This window comes from Cryptomeria japonica, chromosome 1 (assembly GCF_030272615.1).
Source record: "Cryptomeria japonica chromosome 1, Sugi_1.0, whole genome shotgun sequence".
NCBI lineage: Eukaryota > Viridiplantae > Streptophyta > Pinopsida > Cupressales > Cupressaceae > Cryptomeria > Cryptomeria japonica.
The window spans coordinates 632,302,348-632,327,894 of NC_081405.1; the positions used below are offsets into that span (position 1 = coordinate 632,302,348).

Sequence of the window (25,547 nt, forward strand, 5' to 3'; positions counted from 1 at the left end):
TTTGATATTGCCGGTATCATCACATATCTCGGTTTTGTACATGGTTTTGATTTCCTCGTCTCCTAGCTCTTCAATATTGCAGTGAATATACATTCTAGGGTCTTCAGCATATACAACACCTTTAGGGATTTGAGAGAATGCACCTAGGGTATCATCCTTCTTTGCTATTTCGGGGACCAACTGAAATACGGGCCTAGGTCTTTTAATTACTTCCACAACAGTAGGGTTCACTATGTATTCAATTGCAGAGGTGGATGCCATGATAAAATACCTTTTTCTGTCTTGGATGGATGATTGCTTGGAGTGTGCTTGCTTCTTGCTCGAAATGCCTTAGCTCGGAAATCTTCGTGCTCTCTGAAAGTTTGAAATCACGGTGAAATGAAATGGAGCCAAAACCTTATTTTATAAAGTCTTTTTCGCTACCTACCATATTAATTGCATGTCGGTTATGTATTCACTTAACTTTATTTGCCGGTAATAAGTGATTTTCAACTTCTTTTCTCTAACTGAGGGAATAATAGCACATGTGTCATTAGATTGCCAAACCCTCAAGACAATTTTCTTCAATTAGATGAAGAACTTCCTGCCTGTGGACAATCACATTGCCCTACCGGTGGAGCATTTGTTGGTTCTACCGGTGGAGGAGTATTCCCAATATTTAGATCAGCTTTTTTAATCCATTGCTTTGAGAATTCTTGCTTAACCTCTTCAACTTTTTCTTTACCTTTCAAGCTAGCACTTTTGTTGTCTACCGGTGTACCTTTACTTCTACAAAATTTAGCAATATGCCCAATCTTGTTACATGCATAACAAGTTACATTATTTTTCTGAATAGTTTTCCCATAACCTATGTCGGTTTGTGTTCTGCATTGATTTGATAGATGTCCAAATCTTCCACAAACATAACATCTTACATTCATTCTGCAGTTTTCAGAGTTATGACCAACTTTGTTGCATTTGGAGCATTGACCGGTGGGAGGATTGATATTCTGATAATTCCTAGATCTACATTCATTTGCCCTATGACCATATTTATTACAGTTAAAGCATTTTCCATTGGATTTATAAGCATTAGGTGGTCTTACCGGTTTGTTGTGATCCTGAGTATTTGCCGTACCGGAGCTTTCTCCAACTTCAAATCCAATTCCAGAAATGTCACCTTTGGGTTTTTGATTCTTCAATAAGGTACCAAGTTCTTCTGTGCTTTTCTTGAATTTTTCTTTATGTTGATTTGCAGTTTCCAATTCCCTTTCCAAGATTTCTTTTTGTCCCATTAGTTCATTTGAGTCATTCTAAGTATGCATCAGATCTGTTTTCAACATGTCATTTTCATAGCTAAGTCTCGTGTTCTGATTTGCTGCATCACTTAGTCTTCTGGTCAATTCTTCTTCATTCTTCTTTCTGTCCTCAATCTCTTTGCAAAATCTCATAGTCATATCCTGCATTTCATTTTTTGTTGTCATGATCTCTTGTTTCAACTTGCTTATCATATCATTAAGTGATTCCTTTTCATCATTCTCAATTTGCAATTTTTCACAAAGTTCTCTTCTCTTATTTCTTGTAACAGTAAGATTTTCTTGAAGTGCCTAAATGATATCCTGAGATGCTCTTAAATCATCTTCTAATTTGATATTTTTCAACTTCTCTGCATCATAGTCAGTAAGAGCTCCTTCAAGTTGCTCCATCCGATTTTCCATCTTTACCGGTGTCAAGATCTTCCTCAAGTTGTTAGGCTTCTGAAAATAGAGGACCAGGCTTTGATACCAATTGTTAGGGTTCCCACAGATACTGAGAGGGGGGGGTGAATCAGTTTCTGACCGATAGTCAAGTTTTCTTAAGTTAAAACATATAGAACATAAAGTAGCAGTGTACTGGTATGCAAGAATTAATGTAATAAACAGAATAAAAAACATCCACATGAAAAGAACACCATAACACAAGATGTTTAACGAGGAAACCCGGTGTGGGAAAAACCTCGGTGGGATTTGTGACCCACAATATTCACTTATTGGCCAATAAGAGAATATTACTTACAATAGGGGCCTGCACATGCAGGAAGGCTAATTGCCTAGAGCACACTGCTCAGTGAGAAGTCACACTGACTTACAATGAGGATTATACTAATCCAATGATCTGTACTGTTTTATAATAGCATCTCCAATGCCAGATTCAGTACCGGTTCTTGCTCTGTTCTTTACATATACCCTTGACCTATAATTCGCACATTAGGTCTGCCTAATAATTTTCTTTATGCTCGCTTACTTACTTTTCAATTGTCTACAATGATCTTCTTTATATACAAGAGTCATTTTACAATTTGCCAAGTCGGCTTACAATAATAAACAAAATATTACATATCAAAAAATCATGTCGGCCTCTGTGCCGGTATACATCTTTTCTTCTGTGCCGGTGCCGGTGCCGATGTAGAGTGATCTTGTTGATGTCGGTGCACTGTCTTGCTTGAATAATGCTTTGTCGGTATGATGTCTTGCCGATGCCATAGGATTGCAAGGTTGCCATCAATGACAAAACCTTCAATCACACACAATGTCTCATTGGAGTGTCCATATGCCAACACAATACACCAGCAGACTGATGCTACAGAAACACTTTTGGAATGTTATGATTTAGCTATGTTGTAATTTTTTGAGATTCTTTTGGAATGTTCTGCTTCAACTATGTTGTAATTCTGCGAGAGTTAGGCTTGACATTTTTCGCTTGACATGTAACCAAAAGTTGTTTGTTTTTGTCTTCTATTTTACTTATGGTCTAAGGATTACTATGTCCAAGGTACCTTGCTCCCATTGTATAGATCACTCTTAGTGTTTTGATCCATGTTGTGTTTTTTTGTGTCAGCTTGTTGGTTATTTTTAATTTTTTCTCTAACTACTCTTTGGATGTGCTGTTCTTTTCTTTTCTTTCCAAGTCGTATTTTTTAACTCTATAAAATCTTGCACTCTTGAAAAAGAGGTCTCAAATTCAATTCATGCAAAAAATAAGATATGTACACCTTATTTACAGCACAGTTAAATGCCTCCTCCAAAAAAATATAAATGGTCCCAATCCATTTCAATTTCCATTTATCTAATTTACAGCTTAGATGTTCCCTATGATTACACTAAAAGTTTTCTTCAGACATGTCAGCATACTTACTACAGATCTTATAAGATAGATACCTAAATTGGGCCACCTTGGAAAGTTTTTTACTATGTGTAATTTTAGGAAGCAGACAAAATGATATAACTTGCAACTAATCCTCTTAAAGCTTTCCCTTCAAAGGCACGCATCAAATAATGTCAATACAGATAGAACATTCAAAACCAATAAATATATAGCAGTGGCTATGCTAGATCTTTGACTATTCATAGAAAGAAACATAATTTGGCAGAAAAGGTTTCTTCACATATATATGAAATGTATGATGGGTAATCATTCAAATTGTCTGATAACTGTACACCAGACTCTCTTTATTAATATCTTCAACTGTCCCATGGGAAATCCAGTTGTTCCAAAAATGTATGCTACAAGTGTTGAAGAGATATTGCCTTTTGAAGGGTCCGTTCATATTAAAAGCTTGCAAACTGGATTGAGGTAATCAAATGGACCTCAAATTGATCGTACAGCTGACAATTCAGCATGATAAAAAGATCTTTTAACGAAGGGACTTGTAGAATTGGGTCTGAGACTGATCGTACAGCTGACTATTCATCAACATAAAAATCTACCATTCAAATTATGAATGGTCTCCCTTGGAGATTTCTGATGGAAAGACTTGTGGAAACATCACATTATTAATGTGCTTTTCTTTAGATTAGATCATATAGATTTTTTATTGTCAACGTTTCAGATCACATTATAATCCATCGTCATAGTAAAAAAGACAATGGACAATCTCCCATTCATAATCTCTTTGTGGAATATGAATTGAGTGGATGATAGGAGATTTTTTATGGATGGACTTGTGGAATATGAAATCTGTGAAGAAACTTCAACTGCCGACTTCAAATCAACGCGGGGGCATCCTTTATGTCTCAATCAGGGTGTTGGAATGATTTAAGAGACTTGACTGACTTGTGTTGTTCTTATGGGCTTCCTTCAAACCTTTTTTGGGGGAAGTTTCCTCGAAGGCTTTAAGTGTTAACAAAAGTTGACAAACATTATCACAGATGTATAACTTCTATTTGATTACTTTATTGTGTCTCTAAAGTTTATTTAGAGATGTATGAAATAAGTTTTGAATCAATTTTTTCAATTGTTCAAATTTCAAATTCGAATAAAAATTCAACTTGCTGAATCTAAAGCAAATCTGAATCTTGTAACACTGCCAAAAACTGATAAGTCAGTAATAAAGAACCCCAACAGAAATATCATTATCATTATATTATTGAAAGAGCTTGAGAGACAGAACTCTTGTATCAGATCTACAATGCTTCCAACCCCAACAGGTGTGTCCTTTTGTTAAACTTTTAACAAAGTAGGCAGACCAGCAGACAACTAGCAGGCCCTTTATTTAGATACCTACAGGCTACCATTGGTTAATAGTAGTCTGATAATTAACTTTCTTAAATGCTCAAAACGGAAAAGTTAATGACAGGGTCCACAAATCATCACTCATAACAGAACAGAAGAATTTAACATCCATAAATATATGTTCCACCAGCAAAGCAAACTCAATCAATATACATCCTTAATAGTCTTTTCTGAAACACTATCCTATTCATTTCATTCACAGCAACTCACAGCCAAACTTAATGAATATACATCCTTAATAGCCATTCCTAAAACACTATCCTATTCATTTCATTCACAGCTACTACCAACCCACCTAATTTTATCAATTTTATCATGTTCCTAATCAATCAATCAAAATATATATATATATATATATATATATATATATATATATATATATATATATATATATATATATATATATATATATATATGTCGACATTGGATCATGTTTTGTCTTCATGCACTGACCATTTTTGCAAGAGATTATACATTGTAGGGGGTTACATAGTGTCTATCTCTATCTCTTGTTGGGAGTTTTATCGATTTCTATTGTTGTGATGGATGTAGTCCTTGAGAGGTATTGACGTGTCCTCCATTCATCACTCATTTCATCACATGTGTGTGTGCCCATAAAGAGATCTTTCTTGGAACATCTATGTCACTTTTATTTGTAAACTTGATTAAAAATAGATGCATTCATTTTGAGAGAAAGCAAACCCATGTGAGGAAAGCATAAGTTACAACATATAAATGCAATTCTTTGCAAAACTCAACTAGATCTATGAAGAAGGGCCAATGTATATTGATACTTGATTATAGAAAGACTGAATTGATGTCAATGCGTAGGGTAAAAACAGCTCTGATGATAAAAAAAAGTAAAACTATTAAAAAATGTGTTAAATTTTTTATTATAGATAATGTCATATATCAAAAATAAATAATAAAAGTTCAAAATGAAATAAAATGTCTTAATACTTGTCATAGACCCTAGTTGAACATAGTGTACATCCATCATAAGGTGATGAGGGTGAGCCTTCAATGTTTGAGTTATCAAACATATATGCTGGTCTTGTGGGACATTATGAAGTCAATGAGTCATATGTATAAAGCATAGGGTGTATATGTTGACAAGTAGATCAAGATGCTCCACACATTGAATATATCAAATATGAGCTACATCATTCTAGTATGTTGGAGAATATGGTTATCATATATGTCTTACTAGAGTAGAAATTTGGTATTTATTCATATTTATTTAATATATTTTATATTAAATTTTATAATTAATTATATTAATCTATTGTAATTAAAAAATTAATGAAAATATATGTATTTATTATAAAATTTTGAGTTCAGTCGATTCATCCTATATCTCATGGTGTCACTTCATCACATACCTTTATAGGTCTCAAAACTCATCAAATTTATTTGAAATAGATTGGTAAATATTTTAGGTGTCAATTTATTTTTCATAAAACAATGTTGATCTTAAAATGATAATTTGATATTGAACAAATGGATGTTGGACCTTTAACATCTAGACACGTTATTGGCAACAATCATCTTTGTATTTTCATTGATGTAAATTTTAATTTTTTTAATCATGTTATGTATTTTATTTGCATAAATTTTATTATTTTGGTTAGATAACCTTGTTCTAATATTCATTTAATGACTTCATTAGAGATTCCTCTCATCTTCATGGATTATTAGAGATGGATGTTATTGCAACACTATTATCTTATATGTCTCTTACGTAGATATCAACGAATAATGTAGATAGCATTATAATTTTTTTGTCTTAATGTTCATATGTTCTCTAAATCAATTCTTCAAGCTTGCCATAGTAGAAGGTGATAACTCCAATCTTTCACATACTCGAGAGATCAATGATGAGAAGTAGATGATGATTCACAAAGATCATGATATTGTGGTAAGTGGTTATTTACTTATATCAATTTATATGTAAATTTTTTATACTAATGTGTATATATTATCTAATTATATTGATAAATGGAGCTACAAGCCAATTAGGAGTGTAGGAGGAGAAATTAGTGAATGGTAGCTATGAATTAGGATAATATTTCTTTACCTTCTCAAAATGGTAAGATTCAATTTTTTTAGGAAACTTCTCAATTATTATTTATAGATATTTTGTTGTATGCCTACAAGCCAAATTTGTATTTTATTGATGTATATTGTTATATACTCATATATCTTTGTTATTCATTGCACATATGTCAGTATAAGCTTACTAGTGATATATGGCATTTCATTATATTATGTATTTCATCATATTTTGTATAGATTCATGACTTAAATGGTTTGAATAACAAATCTTAAAATTATTAATTGATGAGAGCAATTGAAAATAGTTTAAATAGTCTTAATGCTTAATTCATACTTATGTGTGCCTTCATTTTTCATATGTAATTAAAACCTAACTATCTTAATAATTTGTTAATACATTATTATAATTTTAGGTGAAACAGTTTCAAGCAAAAGAGTTTTCTTTGAAACAATATGGTGTATATGTGACACATACAATTTCCACTCAAACCCTCATACCCAAAACTATAAAACATTTTTTTCCTATTAAAATTTTGAATCATTGTTGAATTTATGTGTAAAGTTTCAAGCAAAACACTTTTGGTTGAAAGTATTTCAATTGGAACCATTTCAACAAAAACTGTCTAAACTTAACCTCTCTTTTGGGGCAAATTTGGATAAACTTCTACTTTAACTCTAAATTTCTCCAACTAGGGGTACTTCCATGAAAATCAAAAAACAATTTTTTGTGGAGCTCAAAGTATTGTCAATCCATTTTTTTAAGATATTTTGATTAGTTTTATTATATTTTTTAAAAATTTATAAAAAAGTTTAGACAAAAGTTTGCGGCCAACCTTAAACCACACACACTAAGCAACACATTAAGCCTAGAGAATGTTAGTCAACTATAAGTGTTTAACACTTTTAAGCCTAGAAATGTATTCTTGATGTGACCACACACCTTAAGCAACATATTAAGCCTAGAAATGTATTCTTGATGTGACCACACACCTTAAGCAACATATTAAGCCTAGAAAATGTCAGTCAACTCTGAGTGTTTAACACTTTTAAGCCTAGAAATGTAGGTTTAGTGTGTGTGGTTTAAGTCGTTCCAAAGTTGACCACCCATAAAAACTATGACGTTCTAGTGAAGCTTGTTTTTAAAATGTATTTACAAAAAAATATCCATTGAAAATTTCTTTCATTTCTATGTACTAGATATTGAAGTTAGCTATTTTTTTTTAGGGAGGGAGGAAGAATTAGGGCAAAAAAATTGTTTACTCATTTTTAGTGACATCCCATTGAGCTCAATTTTTTTGAAATTTTTAGCAATTCAAATTCTACTCTTAAATTTATAAAAAAATATATCAAAACAATTTTTTAAATATTTTTAAAAATTATAACTATATAAACTTCATCAAGAGTTCTACAGTTCATTAGTTTATGTTATTTTAAATTTCAAAACATAAAGGCCACTTTTTATGCAATTGAATTTGAAAATTTATGTTTGTGTTGGTCATTTCCTTTATAAAAATGTGATGAAAGTTTGTACTTTTACCTAATAATAGCATGAAAGTCTTTGTAAGGATACAATTTTATAACATAGTGAGAGTTAAATATATTTAGAGCTATCAAAATACCAAATAGTGATCAATAAAGGTTTATATGGCTATCATAGTGTAAGAACAATAAAAAGTAAGGTTATTTGAGACCTTGTAAAGCATAGGGCAATGCACATAGTTAATGTAACTTGTCAACATTATGTCAACTTTTATAGTTATGTGGCTCTTAAGAGATTTTTAATAACCAATGTAGAATGAAGGGATCGACTTGTCCAAGTAGCTATTGAATGTCTCTAGTAGCATCAATTAGCCTACTCAAATTTGTTGACATCTAGTAGCATCAATTAGCAAGTACTCAAATTTGTTGACATGGTCAATTCAATGTCACTAGGTGCAAAATACAAAATATTGTTTGTAGCAGCACCCTTTCACTATATATATTTGAAGTGTTTAGCAACGTTGCATTCATTGTTGTTGTGGGAAAATGTATTAAAGTTGATAAAAAAACAAGAGAGGTGTTTGTAGGTAGACTTGATGTCCACCTATAGGTCTAGACAAGAGATTTCTAGGTGCCATGGTTTGAGAGAACAATTATGCCAAAGTTGGGCACTTTTTTGGCCTTAAGGGTCTTAAGAGACTTCATTGGTCCAATGTATCTTATAAAGATCAAGATGATTGGGAAGAAAAATATTGTGTTTAAATAGAATTGAGTATCTTCAATAGTTGATATTTAAAGAGCTCATTGAATTTTAAAGTGGCTAGGCCAGTTATTGAAAAGAAGGGAATGTAGGAGGGTCCCACTAAAAGTGAATAACAACTCACAAAAGAGAAGTATAGTGTCACCAACATCATAACATGATCAAGACACTTAATTATTATTTTAGAACCTCTATGTAATTTGGATTGAAATGGTACATGTGTGTTATGGACTAAGATTGGGGCCATAAAGGCCCAATTTATCCATGTAGATTTGTGTTTCTTGTTCTCCAACTATACATCTCATGGGTAAGTGGACTAATTAAATGCCACCACAACCATGTTAATGTCACCATTAGAGACTCACTAGACTTATGATAGTTCATCTACAACCATAGCCATAGTGGCACCCTTTCAACTATATCATCTATGGCATAGATATTGACAAAGTTGAAGGCACTATTATCAATGTCACAAAGAACCCGTATATCTCTATTAAATGGGTTGTAACCATTAGCAAGATAGTGGACATAGTGGGAATGTCACTTGGCATCAACAAAAATTATCATGCCACCTCAACCTTGCCCATGAATACTATTGAAGTAAATATATACTATGTGGCCAAATGATATGACATACAATTGATAGCAAAAATCTAACAATCTTGATCTCTTTGAGATGAAGAATTTACATAGGAGTAAATCCCTATAAAAAAAATTCTACACCACGAAGTTGCAATTTAGATCTTTTTTTACCTGTCATATTTTATGAGGTACAATTCATAAAGAAAGAGAGTTTGAGGATATTTTCTTAAGTCCAACCCATGCAACCTAAAAAGTTGGTTCTACATAAATGTACTCTATCTTTCACGAGAGAATGCTCCAAACTACATTTGTCATATCTCAAGAACATATTCCTCTTCCTCCACCTCTCGAAGAGGGTTGTATGAATGTCAACCTCCTCTAGTTGAGAAGTAATTTGAATTACCAACTCTGCCAAGGATATATCACTCATAGGGAATGAAAGTATAAAGTATTGAAGTTTGGTAACCTCATGTCTCAAGAACATATTCCTCTTCCTCCTCCTCTTGAAGAGGGTTGTATGAATGTCAAGCTCCTCTAGTTGAGAAGCAATTTGAACTACCAACTCTGCCAAAAATAAATCACTCATAGGGAATGAAATTATAAAGTATTAAAGCCTACTAACCTCTTCAAAATATTTGCTAGATGGATGAGTGGGCTCTAGTTGATCTATTACTACTTCCTTGGATTTCTCAATGACATGTAGCTAAGAAGCTTGTGTTGATGTTGTGTCTTTGTTATTGGCATGTGGCCAAGGTCTTATTGTCATGGATTTGGTAATCAACCCATTATTGGTTCCATCATTGTTGGACAAAGAACCTTTATAGGGCTCATTACAACTATTTTTGTAGTTTTGTATGTTGGTCTAATGATCCTCATCATTCCTTGTATCATTAGCAGGTTTAGAGGATGGTTTAGGCTAGTGTGTAACTAAGTGGTGATCTCTAGTTTTTTTAACAAAAGTCTTAGCACCAAAAATAAATGTTAGGTAGATTGATATAGGAAATACAATGTGAACAAGAGTTTCATTTAAGTCTTGGGGGAGATCTATCTTCACACAAACTCAACATTATGGTCAAGTTGAATAAAAAGTAGTACACTAAACATAGACCACAATCCTCCTACAACGAAAAGCAATATAGATGAAGAATGACCAACAAAGCAAAGGCAACCCAAGAAACTCAACTCATACATGAGCTTTGAGAACCTATCAGTCAAACACAACAAAATCCTTTGTCTGGGGATTAAAAAATCTAACAAAGAATCATGAAAATGATAGGGACCATGGCAAAGGACTACATCAACACGCTTAGCTTTCACAAAGCAAAATAGCAACCAACTTAACCCTATTGTAGAACCTACACAATGTTAACCTAGCTACAAAACATGCTTTCAAATGATATGTAGCCTACAAAATAGTCAATAAGAGCATACTACTCAAACTATTTGCAAGCATTAAATTAAATTTAGAGACCAAAAGAATAACAACTAGAAGATCTAACATTATTGATATCTCATAAAACATTTTAGAAACAAACTTACAAGATTGTTTCTTTGTAGACACCATTACACACCCTAATCCCTATTGCTTCCTCCTCGACCACAAAAAAAAAACAATTAAAAAAAAAACTTCATTAATAGTTGGAGTTATACTAGGGTGGGTGACATCCCAGGAAGGCTCAATGCTTCACCTATGTGAGTATCACCTAGATGTAATGAATGCTAAGTGTACCATTCATTCTCATAATAGATGGGTTCTTGTGAACTACTCATGAAACATGGGTCAATGAGTTTGACTAAAAAACTATACACTTGAATTGAATTTTGATAGCAATATCATAATTTGACTTGTTGAAAATATCTTTTACTTATAAGCTCCATAATAATTTAAAAATGAAAAAACACTATAAAAACAAAAAAAAAGTTAAAAACTTCTATAATATACAAACATACAATCCAAATGAACCTCTCTCACTCTCTTAAACTTTAAATGTCAAAATCATCCCAAATTTTTAAAAAAAATAAGCAATAAAAAATGCAACAAGTGGGTTGCTTTGACACGGTTTACGAGCTTATGGCATATGCACTAGATGGCAAATTAACCACGTCACATACATAGATATATTTAAAACCCCAACACTCAAATTGTATGAAATCTATATACAATATTAGATTTAGAGGCTTTTCTTAAGAGCACATTATTTTTCCTTATGTTGAATCTAATCTCTGGTCAGCTGCTGAATTGTCTGTCGATCAAACATGATACCTTACACATTAAAAAATGTTTCAATTTAAATATTCCTAACAAATTTTAGATTGCTCCTCTCCCCTGATGTAGATAGGTGATTATATTTGGCTCTGAATCCATTACATCATTATAATCTCTTTCATGATTGTTTTACTCTTGTTTATAAAAATTGTTTCTACTTTTGTACTTGCCCCATGTGATGTTTATGTTATAAAATGTATCAAATTTCGATACCATCATTACAGAAAATCCATTAGATTCTAAAGACAATCATGAAATTTTATAATAAATTAGTTTGTTGCAACTTGAAGAAAAATTATTGTTTCCTACCATACTATTTTAGATTAACTTCGTAAACAAATTGTTAGAATAGATTCTTTCCAAAGACATTTCAGTCAAAATCCCAGTTTGCTTTAAGATCATGCAGAATGCTGGTTTTGGGGAAACTAGACAAAAAGACTGGATACCAACCTAAATTAAGCTTCTTCCATGAAAGCTCAACTTTTCACTTGAAAGCTTGTTATGAATCTGGCAGTCAGAAAACATACACAAATATATTATAATCCTCTAAAACACTTTCACTGAAAGTTTGGTAGGAACCTGACATTTAAACATTTACAAGAATATATTTATATTATAATGTATCCATCTTGTCCTAACGACTGCTCATGACAGTACAGGTGATTTTTTTTTGTTGTGGGGAAAGGTTTGAAACTTTCAGCTGTATGATGGATCCTCTCCAATACAAAAATATACCCCATTAGACATCTGATTGATTTGAGCATGTTGAGCTATAAGATTTTATAAGATTTAGAATATGTTATGATAGTTTTTTTTGGTAAAACATAAATGTAGGTTTCTTTTAAGAAGGGTTTGGTTTTAAAAGAAGAATAGGATCAAATAATATTAAGTTTGGAATATCAGTATAATATTAAAGGAATTGAATCTATGAATTGAAATAGATCTATTAAATCAAAACGATTTGAAACCAAATATTCCAGGGAGTATGGAACAGTCCTTTCGAACAAATTCCTAGAGCAAATTTCCTTTCTAACTAGTCTCCCTATTTTAATTGCAACACTAAATCAGAAAGAAATTCATCACCCATTTTTTATTTGGTTTCAGTGATCTCCGCATAGAAAAGGAATATATTCTATTATTGTAAGTTGCTGATTAAGGTAAATGCTTTTGATTGGAGTTCTGAATCAAAAACAGGTTTTGAAAGGACAGTCTTTTCAAACAAATTCTGAGAACAAATTTCTTTTCTAAGTAGTCTTCCTATTTTAATTGCAATTGTTAAATCGGAAAGAAATTCATCATCGTTTCAATGATCTCCACATAGGAAAGGAATATATTCTATTAATGTAAGTTGCTGATTAAGGTAAATGCTTTTGACTGGAGTTATGAATCAAAGACAGGTTTTGAAAGGACAATCCCTTCAAACAAATTCTTAGAACAAATTTCCTTTCTAAGTAGTCTTCCTATTTTAATTGCAATTGTTAAATCAGAAAAAAATTTATCACCCGAATTTTATTTGGTTTCAGTGATCTCCACATAAGAAAGGAATATATTCTATTATTGTAAGTTGTTTGATTAAGGTAAATGCTTTTCACTGGAGTTATGAATCAGAGACAGGTTTTGAAAGGAGAGTCCCAGAAAATTTCCTTTCTAACTAGTCTCCCTAAGAAATTCCTCGCCCTTTTTTTATTTGGTTTTAGTGAACTCCACATAGGAAAGGAATATATTCTGTTGTTTCGATTAAGGTAAATGCTTTTGACTGGAGTTATGAATCAGAGATGGGTTTTGAATGAACCTCAAAACCTTTTACAACAAGATCAACAAAGAACAATATGTCTATACAGCTTCTAAGATGCACCTTTGACTGTATATATTAATTAATTGAACAAAGAAAGACAAAAGACAATCAGAGAAGGGGCATCTAAAAAGACATCAGACATATATTCTATTATTGTAAATTATTAATAGAAATATATATTATAAGTTTCAGTAGAAACACTTTGATTATGTAAGAATGAGTTCCCAGTTTAAATTTTCAGTTGGTAAGTTCTTACACCTAAATTGTGGAAAAATTAGGAACAGTTAATTGCATTGCAAACCCAAAAGTTGTAAGAGAAAAAGTGTTAGCATTAGTATACAGTATCCTTAGCACTATGTAAGGGATTTCTTTTAGTTGTTCTATGTGATGGGTGTCTAGAGATGAGGAGAACTGCATATTTGCATATTATTTTAGTTTTATTGAACATATATTTATTAAGTAATCTGTGCGCCTTTTTAAAAATAAATTTCCAACCCACCAGACGTACCCATCTTTTCATACAGTTTTCTTATTAAAGTAATGTTGGTGGGGGGAGGCTTACTGACAATCACCAGGCCTTAATTATGCAAAAGAAATCAGAAAAAAACTCTTATTGATGATGCTAAATAACTTCCTAAATGCTCAAAGTTGAAAGGATAATGAGAGGGCCCAGCAAGCCATCATCAAAGACTTGAACAGCAGAATTTGACATTCATAAATAATTTCTTTATTAGAGCGACTGGAAACCAACTGAATCAATATACATAACTACCTTACTGAAACAGGTCATCCAATTTATTTCATATAGAGCTACTTCTAGCCAACCTAATTTTATCCCATTCAAGTTTTAACCTAATGATCATAGAGCCCTTACCATGATTCCATGCTTTGCTTACGCTCAGAACAAAAATTAAGTAAATGAAACACCTCACTATGAAAAATTAACAATTAAAATCACAGCAATTTCAAACTAACCAAAACAAGACAACTATCAAGGAGCCATATTGAAGACACCTGTTGTAAATGCTCAGTAACATTAAGAAGATGAAGAAACATATCATGTTCTATGGCAAAAGTATAGATGAGCAGCAGTATTTATAATAGATTATCAAAATATAAATACTCAATTCACTTCCCTCCTCAATGGAACAGAGCAGACACAACAGCCAACATTTTATCATCATTATACAGCATTTAATTGAGCAAGGCTTAAATCTTTTAGTGTTTGATGTTTCAAACTTGAAATTTTTTTAATATAAGAACGCTTCATGTGGATAAATTATATTAGATAGAAAACTATTTTCAGAATATCTTAATTTGGCATCTCTCAAAATCTTGTGTGGAAATTTTAAATTACTTTCATTTTTTTAGAGCAGCTTGCTTAATAAGTCCTTTGTGTATAACTAAGATTTCAGGACCGCATCATTAAATATGATGTTACATCAGCATTCTTTTTATTGAGATGTCCAAAAATGCTTCAAAAATGATTAGACTAATGGTTATACACAAAGTCATGTTTTATTGGTGTGCTGATGTGTCATTACATGATTTGTTACTTTTTAGATCTAAAGAATACATTTCATTCAATTATGAGTCCTAATCATCAATAATAACAACTTTAAAATCATTACTATTGATACCATATTATTAAAAATATTGAACATTAAATCAACAAATACTATAATTACTAGAACATACTCAACTACTTGATCTTTGCCCTATTCTCAATCTTTCCAATTTAATTTTTACTCACGTTCGAAGATTAACAAGGTACGTAAACAGATGATTAGTTTTCAACTTATAGACTTTATCCATGGACATAAGCTATTACACATGACATGCTACGGTCTTATGAAACTGGATGCATGTGTTAAGACGTAACGTAATGGTTATTAGCTACTGGAAGCTCAATAAGGAATTTGAAATGAATCATGATTATGAAAATTTTGAAAATCAACACACATAAGTTTGTAACTTCATAGATGTAAGATGACCCCGATGACCGCTGGATCTGAAATTGTCTGGTTTATAAAAATTGGTTAGGCCTGCAATGTCAATAATTAACAGCCTGCTTTCTTAACCGAGTTCTGCTAAAAATCCTATGGACTCGAAGTATGAATGAGAGTGGTAATTGAAATGTTGTAACGCTATTACAGAACCACTAGCCTAGTTCTAGTTCTGTCCTTGCATTTCCCAGGCATAAAGTAGTAGGAAGCAGTCTGATAGGCTACCTAGACTTGTCTTTACCTCTGCTGCTTGAAAAGCATTCAATGAATTTCTCTATTGTAGCAGCAGTGGAAATTGTTTTGATTAAGTGAAGGCGAGGGACACAATAGTTGTGTGTAGAAAGGGTTTTCAAAGGGCCCCCCGCCCTTGTACAGAGCAGAGAAGATATGACATAGAAAGTCAAAAGGCAGTCTAAAAGCAACCACAAGCAGACAACAGAAGAAAGAAAAAGAAAAAAAAAACCAGCAACACCGCTTCAACAGGGGAATTGTTAATTAAATCAGGCTAAAGCCTCAAAACAGATAGAGAACTCACCGTGACCTTGAAGCCGAATTTCATCTAGGAACTCTAGACCTACAAGTAGTTTTATCTTTTTCTTCAATCAGACCTTGAAGCTCTCTATTAGAGTTTTTTATACATGAATCTGAGAGAAGAAGGGGGTTTGAGATCACCCCTAGCACTTATCATACTTTTATTAATGTTGTTAGTGTTTTTTATTAAGATAAATGTTTTTGACCGGAGTTATGAATCAGAAGGGCCAAACCCAAACAAAGAAGCAAGAAAAGTACTCAACAACAGACAAGAACAACCTGAAACACCAAGAGTCAAAACACTAAAACAAGCAACAGTGCCCCACACAAGGGGACAACAAAGCAACAGGGGAAATGCCATCAAAGAATAGGACTACCTCCTAAGGTGGTTTAAATTCGAAAAGCTTTAGATAGCTTTGTTTTGATTTAGCTTTACATTACTTTTCTGAATCAGACCCCTTTTGTAAGGGATTAGAGAGGTTACTAAACACAAAGAAGAGGATAAATCTTTTTCCTTACAAGAGGGTAAGGAGCCAAGAGGAGGAACACAAATTGTGGCTTCAACTAAACCATTACATTTCTCTTTCAAATAGGGTTCACTCTTGAAAACTTTTTGTCCATAATAGAACACTCCACATTTTCCAAACCCAATGAGGGGTCTCGGGTCTCGAAGGAACCCATGGGTTCTTAGAAAGTTTGTGTTCACCTAAGAAAAAACTACACTCAACAATAGCATGTCCCATCATGTGACAAATGCAACACATCACAAGGGACCCTCATAATCAATATGCTTAACCCAATCTCCAAGCTTTGAAGAAAGAGTGATAAGGAAAAGATTTGTTTGTCAACCGCAACGTTAGCACAAAATCTAATATATAGGGAACACTTTCTAGATCTGGTCACCTCATCAAACAGAATGAGATCACCCAAAGAGTGGGCTATGGCAATACACATTTCTTCGTCTCAAAACTCCAATGGTAGGCCAAGAAGTTTAACCCACGCTAGGACTTTTTTAGTGCCAGCATTGTTGAGATCTAAACCCAATTCCCGCTTCATGAGGAAGAGGCACGATTTTCCAAAAAACCATGGACCACCCTTCAAGGTTTGAAGATAAGCAACTAGAAGAGAGAGATGATGAACTCAGTGGAAAGAACATCAATCTCCAATGCATCTTTGATTTTCTACTTTCTCCTTGCCCAATATCTAAAATTGTCCATGTTTGGCCTAGCACCCAAAACCTTCGACATGAGAGTGTTCATCCACATAGAGGCCAACCTATCAATATTCTTGTCTAGAATTTTAAAACATACTTGTTTAGAAATAGAAGGGAGACCATTGTTAGGAGGAGACAGGTACCTGAGACGAGAAGGAAAAGGTCCAACCAATGCAAACACCCTAAGAAGAGGGGGTATATTTGAACGCCCAACCTCAGATGTATATGCGAAGACTGAGCCTTAAGATTTGGCCACATCAGGATTAGACGAGCACCCAACAACCTTAGAACCCACCTCACACAAAGCATTTCCATTTTTAAGGAAGGCAAGATGAGGAAGCCTCTCTTAAGGCCCTGGCTAGAGGAAGAGACCTGAAACTCGCCCTCTAGACCCCTTGATGACACTTGATCACATACAAAATCTTGGATTAAGCGATAGAGCCAACACTTTTGCAAGCATCCAACTAGAGGTCTAATAATTTGACATCCTCCTCAAAAGCCAAAGGATTTTCCCAAACATCTGAATTTGAGTCTTCGGTATCACCATTTTCATCATCCCTTCCATCTAAAAACTCATCCCTCTTGCTTCTCGCCATACAAACACTCTCCCACTATTTCTCATTGTGTTTATAGTGATTGATGTTGGTGTTATCATTATTATTAATAATTAAATCAAATATGTTCATTAGAATCAAAAGGCAACAAATCATGTGGTGCTACATGGGTGGACCAACATAATATAAACAAGACTTAATACATAGCTATTAAAAAATATATATACTTTTTTTTGTGAAGGAGAGCATGAGGAGGTTTTTATAAAATCTCAACAAAAGCATGTTGATGTGGAATCATATTTGATTATGTGATCCTCAAACTTTAGATTTGAGCAATGAACTTGTCAAGTAAACTAAATAAAAAAATGAACTTTGCCATATGATTTTGAAAGGCACAACTAGTGGATCCTCTCCACTATTCCAAGATTGAAAACCTTAAATAAACAGTCACAAACATCCTCTCATCCTAAAAAAAATCCTAAATAATTAAAAAATATTTTAATTGCAATTTACCTACCTCTAAATTCTAGGTGTTCTTATCTTGTAATCCAAGGAAGGTGGGTGGTATTGAGTACCAAGAACCAGAAATTACACAAGACTCGTCACGTCCCTATAAAACTGAATTCTAAGATACCTAAAACTGACTTCTAAGATACCTAAAAAGCTGTTGTAATTTAAATTAGGGTGAAAAGATTGCAAACTATAATGTTTTGTTTTGATTTTATGCGTGTACATATGCACAAACAATTGAAAATGACTACTAATGAACTCGGTTTAACTCACTTTATTTGGACTGCGGAATTCTCATGTATATTATTTCATTTTTTAAATTGAACATGGATGAATATGTTTATGATTCACATAAACTAATCTTTGCAGGCTAGAATGTAAGGTGACACAGACTTGGTCTTAATGCCAAAATAATCAGATACTTAATTTAAGTGCATATCGATTCTCAATTTGAGGCTTGGCCAGATAAAAGTACCTTTAAATGCTACTAGACCTTAATCATAACGTGTAACACTTCAATAATAAAACTACAGACAATTATTTAGAGAACACCGTACACAAGTTTAAACAAAACAATGGGTAAATAAAAAATGCTCACAAATGGAATAGAAGGTGCTTATGATATACGTGAACCGAAAAATCAGTGACCTTTTATCAGGAATCATCTGGTCTAAACGATTTGGACCCACAACTTCAGGAGTTGGCAATATTCGTTTGAGATCCCTTAGTTTATTTTTATAACCACGTATATTCTCTTTGAAATTTTGTAGATTTGGTTATATTTGAGTTTCAGTTGATCATGTTACCATCAGAGGTCCCATGGAAGGGGCTTAAGCTCTATTTTTAAGGGAGAGGCGGTTCGATTACGGGATTAATTAGAATCTTTTCTTAAAAAATAGAGCCCCTATCTTTTAGGCTTGAAAATCTAAGCTGGTGAAAATGGTGAAAATGGGGTGGGGCTAGAAATTACCCCACCAGCTTAGGAATGTATTATGCCGATTGTCAATGACATAAATTTTAGAAAAAAAACTAAATTTGTTTACTACCAATTTACTTGAACTTAGGAGTTTAAACTTAAGTTAATCTGCACTACAAAGTTCATGACATCCTTAAATTTAGAAGCTGAATTTTTTAAGCTTAAGTGCAAAACAAAATTTATGGGACTGCCAGCTTTAAAATATTCCTAAAAAAGCTCAGCAGCTCCAGCTCTATTTTAGCTCTATTTTTAAGGAAACCCCCCTCCATGAGACCCCACCCTTAGTTTATTCAATAAATGTTTTGTTTATGTTACTTTTGAACATGCAGCGGATGGGGCTTCATAATATAAAATGTCTAATATCCTTTAACAAAAAACAAATGATAAAATTCATCCAGATTATTCATTTCCTTTTTAGTAATCTATAGAAAATGAGTACTACATTTTTAACCTTTTGGCTAAAACTTATATTGTTTATTGCTATTATGTTATAGTGTCCTGAATCAAATTTAGATGTTGATTATATGCTTGGCAGGATTTCAATCAAAGTTATCTTCATTCATGACAGCATGGTAGAGATTTTGTAAGATGTAGAATTTGGACCATTTTAAAAAGTTCTCTGAGATGTATCTCTGGCATTGCAGAGAAAATGACAGAATTATAGCCCATCCATACTCCTTGCAACCCTAGGTCAAAAGCACGTAACACTAAAAGTAGTCATGCACCAGACATTCAACACCAATAAAAGATACTGTACAGGTCTAGCTAGATGTTTTGACTGCTTATGTTATACAAACTCTAGAAAGAAAAGTTTGTTCATAGTTTTTATGTGTATTAAGGACCACCCAACTACAAAAGGCAACGTATACAATTTGTTAATTACATCATCCTATAACCTAAAGACTAATATCTTCCAACAATCCCTTGGGTAATCTAGTTTCCCATTGTTTAATACTGAAAGTGAAGAAATATACTTTTGACAGGGCCCATAAGTATCCAATGCATACACGGAGCCTGAAAGCTGAAGCAAACTTTACTGGGGTTGCCAGAATGGGCCTTCTAGTAATCACATAGACAACTATTCAGCAAGATAAAAAGCTTCCATTCAAATTATGGTCTATTTTGCAGTTTTTTAAAGCATAGACCGTAGAATCTGAATTGAGTGGACTATGGAGATTGACTGGTGGGTTTGATGTTTCCAAATACTTGAGCAGTGTTGAAATTTTAACTGCTGACTCAAATTGGAAGGGGGATCTCTTTCATGTCTTAATCAGCTTGGAAAGACTGACTAACATGTTGTACTTGTTTTGACTGGCTGACTTTGCATCCCAAACTAGTTTCTTCTTAAGTTTCCTTCAGGTTTTATAATACTAACAGTGACATACTTATGGTGGAAGTGGAAGACTAAACAAGTTGTAAAAGTAATCACCTTTCCGCGTATAGAGAGATTTTAAAGTCTGCTGGGTTTGGATGACTTCTCCTGCAGTTAGTTGGAAAGCCTACATCAGGAAGATCAGTTACTATCACTACTGCAGATTCAAGAATTTGTATGCATCCAAACTCAAACTTAAATGTTGGCACGAGCTAAGCATATGAGCCCTGAACCTCACCACCTCAAAAACAAGTAAAGTTAAAAGTGCTTGGAATTTTATTTTCAAGTGGCAAAGTTCAAGACTGAAACACACACACACTGATTTTCTTACAATTATTCAGATTACAACCCCAGCCACCACAAGAGATGCTTCCTGAGCTCTTATCTCTACCATTCGCCACACCTAGTGTGTGCTTATGCAACAGGTCCTCTAGTTTGGCAAATTCCGCAGATCACTGACACAATTGGATGGACCCATCACTCAAATCCCCGTTCCATCTGCAAATGGTGAAAAACCCATTTCTTCACCTCTGCATATCCAGCAAAGGGGTTGTCCTACCGAAAAGGGCATTGCATGGACATAACAGCAACACATGGATGACTATGATTACAATATTCTAAATTCTATTAACCCAGCCAAAGGAATCTATTTGGTAAGAATGATATAGTAAACAACTGGTAGACCATACATGTTTGATAAGTTCCTTTTTATATTAGTGAAAGAAAGGAATACCTATAGTACAAAGCACCACTGCCGAGTGGCTTAGCTTTTCTTTTATTTTCCTAATATTTTATGACATCCAGGGGTTGTGTGTTTTACCTTTGTTAACTCAACATCTACAATTTTAAGGTTGGTGGGAGATGTAGATATCCAGACAAGCCTTGAATTGGTGTTATTCTACAGTTGTGGCTTCATTTGTATTCAGTATGGTGGGTCTCTGGGAATGATAATCTGATTCATATATATCATTCTCGGAGATCATACAGCTGTTTCCATCATTATGATAATAAAAAATCCTCTGAGATCATAATGCCTGCATAGAAAGGTTTAAATTATTAAAAAGAAAACTGTATTATCTCTGAAATTGATCTATGAACTAGACTTATCATTCTCGGAAGTTGGAGGAGGCCTGCTAACACCACCAGATCCTTAACCTACCTATGTCTACCAAAAATTAAAACTACTCTATCATGATAATTAACTTCCTATATACTCATATAGCTGGAAGGTTAATGAGATGGTCCACAAAACCATCATCAGAGACAAGAACAGATTACTCCATATCCAGAAAGATCTGTTTTCCACCAGCTAATCAAACTTGAGTGACTCAAAACCAAACTAAACCAATACCCATCCATAACTGCCTCAACTGAAACACCCCGATGCATTTCATTTACAGCTACTTCCAACCTACCTAATTTTATCTAATTCATCATATTAAAAAATAATCATTATATTCTGTGTACCCTACTAAATTAAAATATAGTTTGTGATGCTCCAGCTCCTATCACTCTTGTAGCAATAATTCATTAACTGAAATCTCATTCAACAAATTTCTTAACTAAACTCACGTTACTTTAACCTCATTTACCAGCTGAACTCGCACCAAGCAACCTCACACGGTAGCCAATACAAGATATTTTACCAAGAGCCATATTGGAACCACACAAACAGTAAAAAACAGAACAGGAAAAAGTTCAATAAATTATATCTACGAGAGAATAATAATGATCCCTATTTAATATACAATTCAATATACTCATTTCATTGTCGTCCTTATTAAGGATAAGCATTTTGCTTTGACTGTAGTTGAAAATCAGGAAATTTTGAAATATATGCTTTATGACCATAACCAAAATTAAAATTTCAAGTGTAACAGCGCTTTTTGCATTGAGGAATCACTCCACCAATGAACTATCTTCTCGATGGCTCAAACACCCCTAATTTTGGCTGAAGCCTGAAGTTTTTCAACTTGATTTTCATTCACTTTCAATCTAAGAAAAATAATGCCTGCATAGAAATGCTTAAATTATAAAATAGAAAATTCAATTTTCTTTTCACGAGGTAAACATTTGCAGCAAGAGGTCCATGGCCTCATTTGTTCTCCTCAATAGGAAAATGGAAGCACAGGCTAACACAGAGAGGCAACGGTTATTAGCTATAAGAGGCTCTAAATGGAGCTTCACATGAATCATTGATAATGAAATTTAGAAAATCCACCGAGAAACAGGTTCCTATCTTTATATTACAGGATAATGAGCTTTTGTATTTTGAAAACCAAAACCACATAGATCTCAAATTGTGGAGACTAAAAAAATGATCGGCCTTCACCCGTAATCTGAGATACTCTCCTCTGATATGGGCATGGAGAAAACTACATTAGAGTTGAATTTAAAGCCACCGTGCATACCAGATCTCTCCTGAGAGTGTGGATCGAATCGGTTGAAACTTGAGTCAGTAGACTGCTGGAAGAGTGTAATCATTAATCCGGTAACAACTAATCATGTACCAGAACATATGAATAAAATAAGAGTGTGGAAGATAAATGAGAGAACAACCATCTTCACATCAAACTTGCTGCCACTTTAACAGAACCAGAGGTCCCCACCAATTCCAGCTCTGTTAATCCAATTTCCAAGCATAAAGCATTAGGCAATAGTCTGAAGGGCTCGGATTCTTGTCTTCTACATTGGTAAAAGCATCCGAATTCATTGATGCGTTGCTGCTCGAATGCTGCTCGATAAATTTTGACTTCTCTGAAACAGAAGAGATAGGCTTGAAAATGAACAATGCATTACCTACACCTGGATTGAACAGCCAATCATGGACATCCCAAAAAACTTGAACACGAACACCACTTACACATATTGTCTGATTGCCTCGAAACTTCCACAGCAATCGCTTCACGTTCACAACAACTTGACCATCAATCTTAATGCTCATTTCTGGGTCAATAGGCCCGGTTGTATTGCATTCAATATTGATGTCATGGGGTTGCTTCAGTGTCTCGTCCATTCTAGTCCTTGTAGAGAAGTGCCTCTTACCAAAAACATGTTCTTTTCTAGACACTAGTATGGCTTCAATGATTGAAGGTCTGGCCTTGGTCTTCTTGAACGCTTCTTTCTTCATGTCCCCCAAAAGCAAGATGACTTCTTCTTCACAGACAACTGCGACATAATAATCTTCTTGTGGTTCAGGCCCATAGATGAATTTGGCAGATGTGAGATCCCAGCAAACCTGGACCTTGGTTCCATTGATCTCGAAGCCCTTGGAGCCCTGTTTCCTCCAAAAATACCATGGCTTTAGGTCAATCTTGCACATTGATTGGTCTGATGGCTCGTCCACTGATACACAGAGGCCTTGCCCCATGCTATTCTTGCACCATGTCACAGTCACCATTCTGCAATGACCAGCTAGCTTGGTCTGGTATATGGAGGTTACAAGATTTTGGGCCCCTTTGTTCTGAGTATCTCCCGTGAAACAAGATGGTATAGGATCAGGCATGGTTCCTTAACAGTAAAATAACAGAATCTGATGCTTGAAAATGATGTGCACTACACTAACAGCTCAGCACCCAACCTTTGATCTATTGAATTGAATCTCTGATAAAAATCTTTGAATAAAAAATGGGTATGTATAAAAGGATTAATAAGGAGAAAAATCGATCCAATGAATAATGCCCAACAAGGATAGACAGTACACACTTGCTGCAGCTTCCCTAAACTGAAATCTCTACCCTATTGACTTCAATCATCTCTACAACCGTATAACATTTTGCCTGGATTACAAACAACCCGATTCCTGTTTCTTCCTGACTCAAACCACAGAGGTTCCTAAGATCAAAACCTCCAACAAGGATTTCACAGAAACCTGAACCCCTTACCAAGGGATTTCAAGTGGGTCACTAACAACCCTATCACTAATCATGTCCCAATGCTTTACTCAAATCTATGATCTCAATGCCACAACAAACAGAGCCCACAACACAAGAAATGCTCCTATATGGAGAAACACCTTGGGGCATCTATCTCATCAAAGACCATATATAATCAAAACTCGGTTACCCAAATCGTTATTGACTTCAAACCAAGCTAACATGACTGCCCCCACCAAAAAACACAAATTTGCAGAGAACCCAATGGTTCAATGACTCTAAAATGTCAAAAATAAATGATAGAAAAAGGGGGCAACAACCTTGCAGTTGCCTTATGAAACCTCTGAGATTTCAGATTCCAGGCATACCACAGTCCAGCTTATTAAACACAACTTGGAAAATTAAAAAAATAAAAAGTTACTACTTCTTTCAGGTCGTTATTGCACTGCAATGCTTGGAAGTTGCTGTTTTCTTGCGTAGAACAGCCTGCTGCTCCTGCACGCGGAGTCTCACAACACATTTTTTCTCTATCCCCTTTCTAGGTATTCAACTCCCTGCAATTGAATTGCTAAAAAGAAATTCAATTATATTAAATTAATAAAAAATCACACTTTTGGAAGCTTTCTCTGGGATTCCCAATGTGGAAAGGGGTATTTTTAAAGTGGATTTCCAGTTGACAAGAGGATACATCTGGACAACCTTGTGTTGGCATTCCGTGTTTAACCGACTGTAGCAGGTTGCTCCATGATTAGGGAATGGACTTCACTTGTACAGCTAGATGCCCACCTGGAAATTTCATTTTTGTGGAAATTTGTTGTGATCCTTGTTTTATATTAATATATAATTAAATATATATATAATATGTTGAAAGATATTCTTTACTAAGTATTGTTTCTTTTTATGAGAAAGATATCTTTTGACCTATTTTATATATATTATTATTTAATATTTAATATATATACTAGTTAAATTCTAGTCATAATTTCAGGGAATTCATTTGTATATCTAGATGCACATCTAAAAATTGATTTCTATGGAAATTT

The 25,547-nt window shown here is 33.9% G+C and overlaps 1 protein-coding gene across 1 annotated transcript; it reads right to left on the reverse strand.

The window, feature by feature from the left end:
* Positions 1–22,625: 22,625 nt before the first annotated feature.
* On the reverse strand, positions 22,626–25,097 carry LOC131042478 (uncharacterized). The gene has a single exon (XM_057975778.2). The coding sequence runs from the start codon at positions 24,132–24,134 to the stop codon at positions 23,253–23,255; it is 882 nt and encodes a 293-aa protein (XP_057831761.1). The 5' UTR covers positions 24,135–25,097; the 3' UTR covers positions 22,626–23,252.
* Positions 25,098–25,547: the final 450 nt, after the last annotated feature.

Excerpts from the sequence above, each read along its gene's own strand:
- LOC131042478 (XM_057975778.2), bottom strand. The coding sequence starts at position 24,134 with ATGCCTGATCCTATACCATCTTGTTTCACGGGAGATACTCAGAACAAA.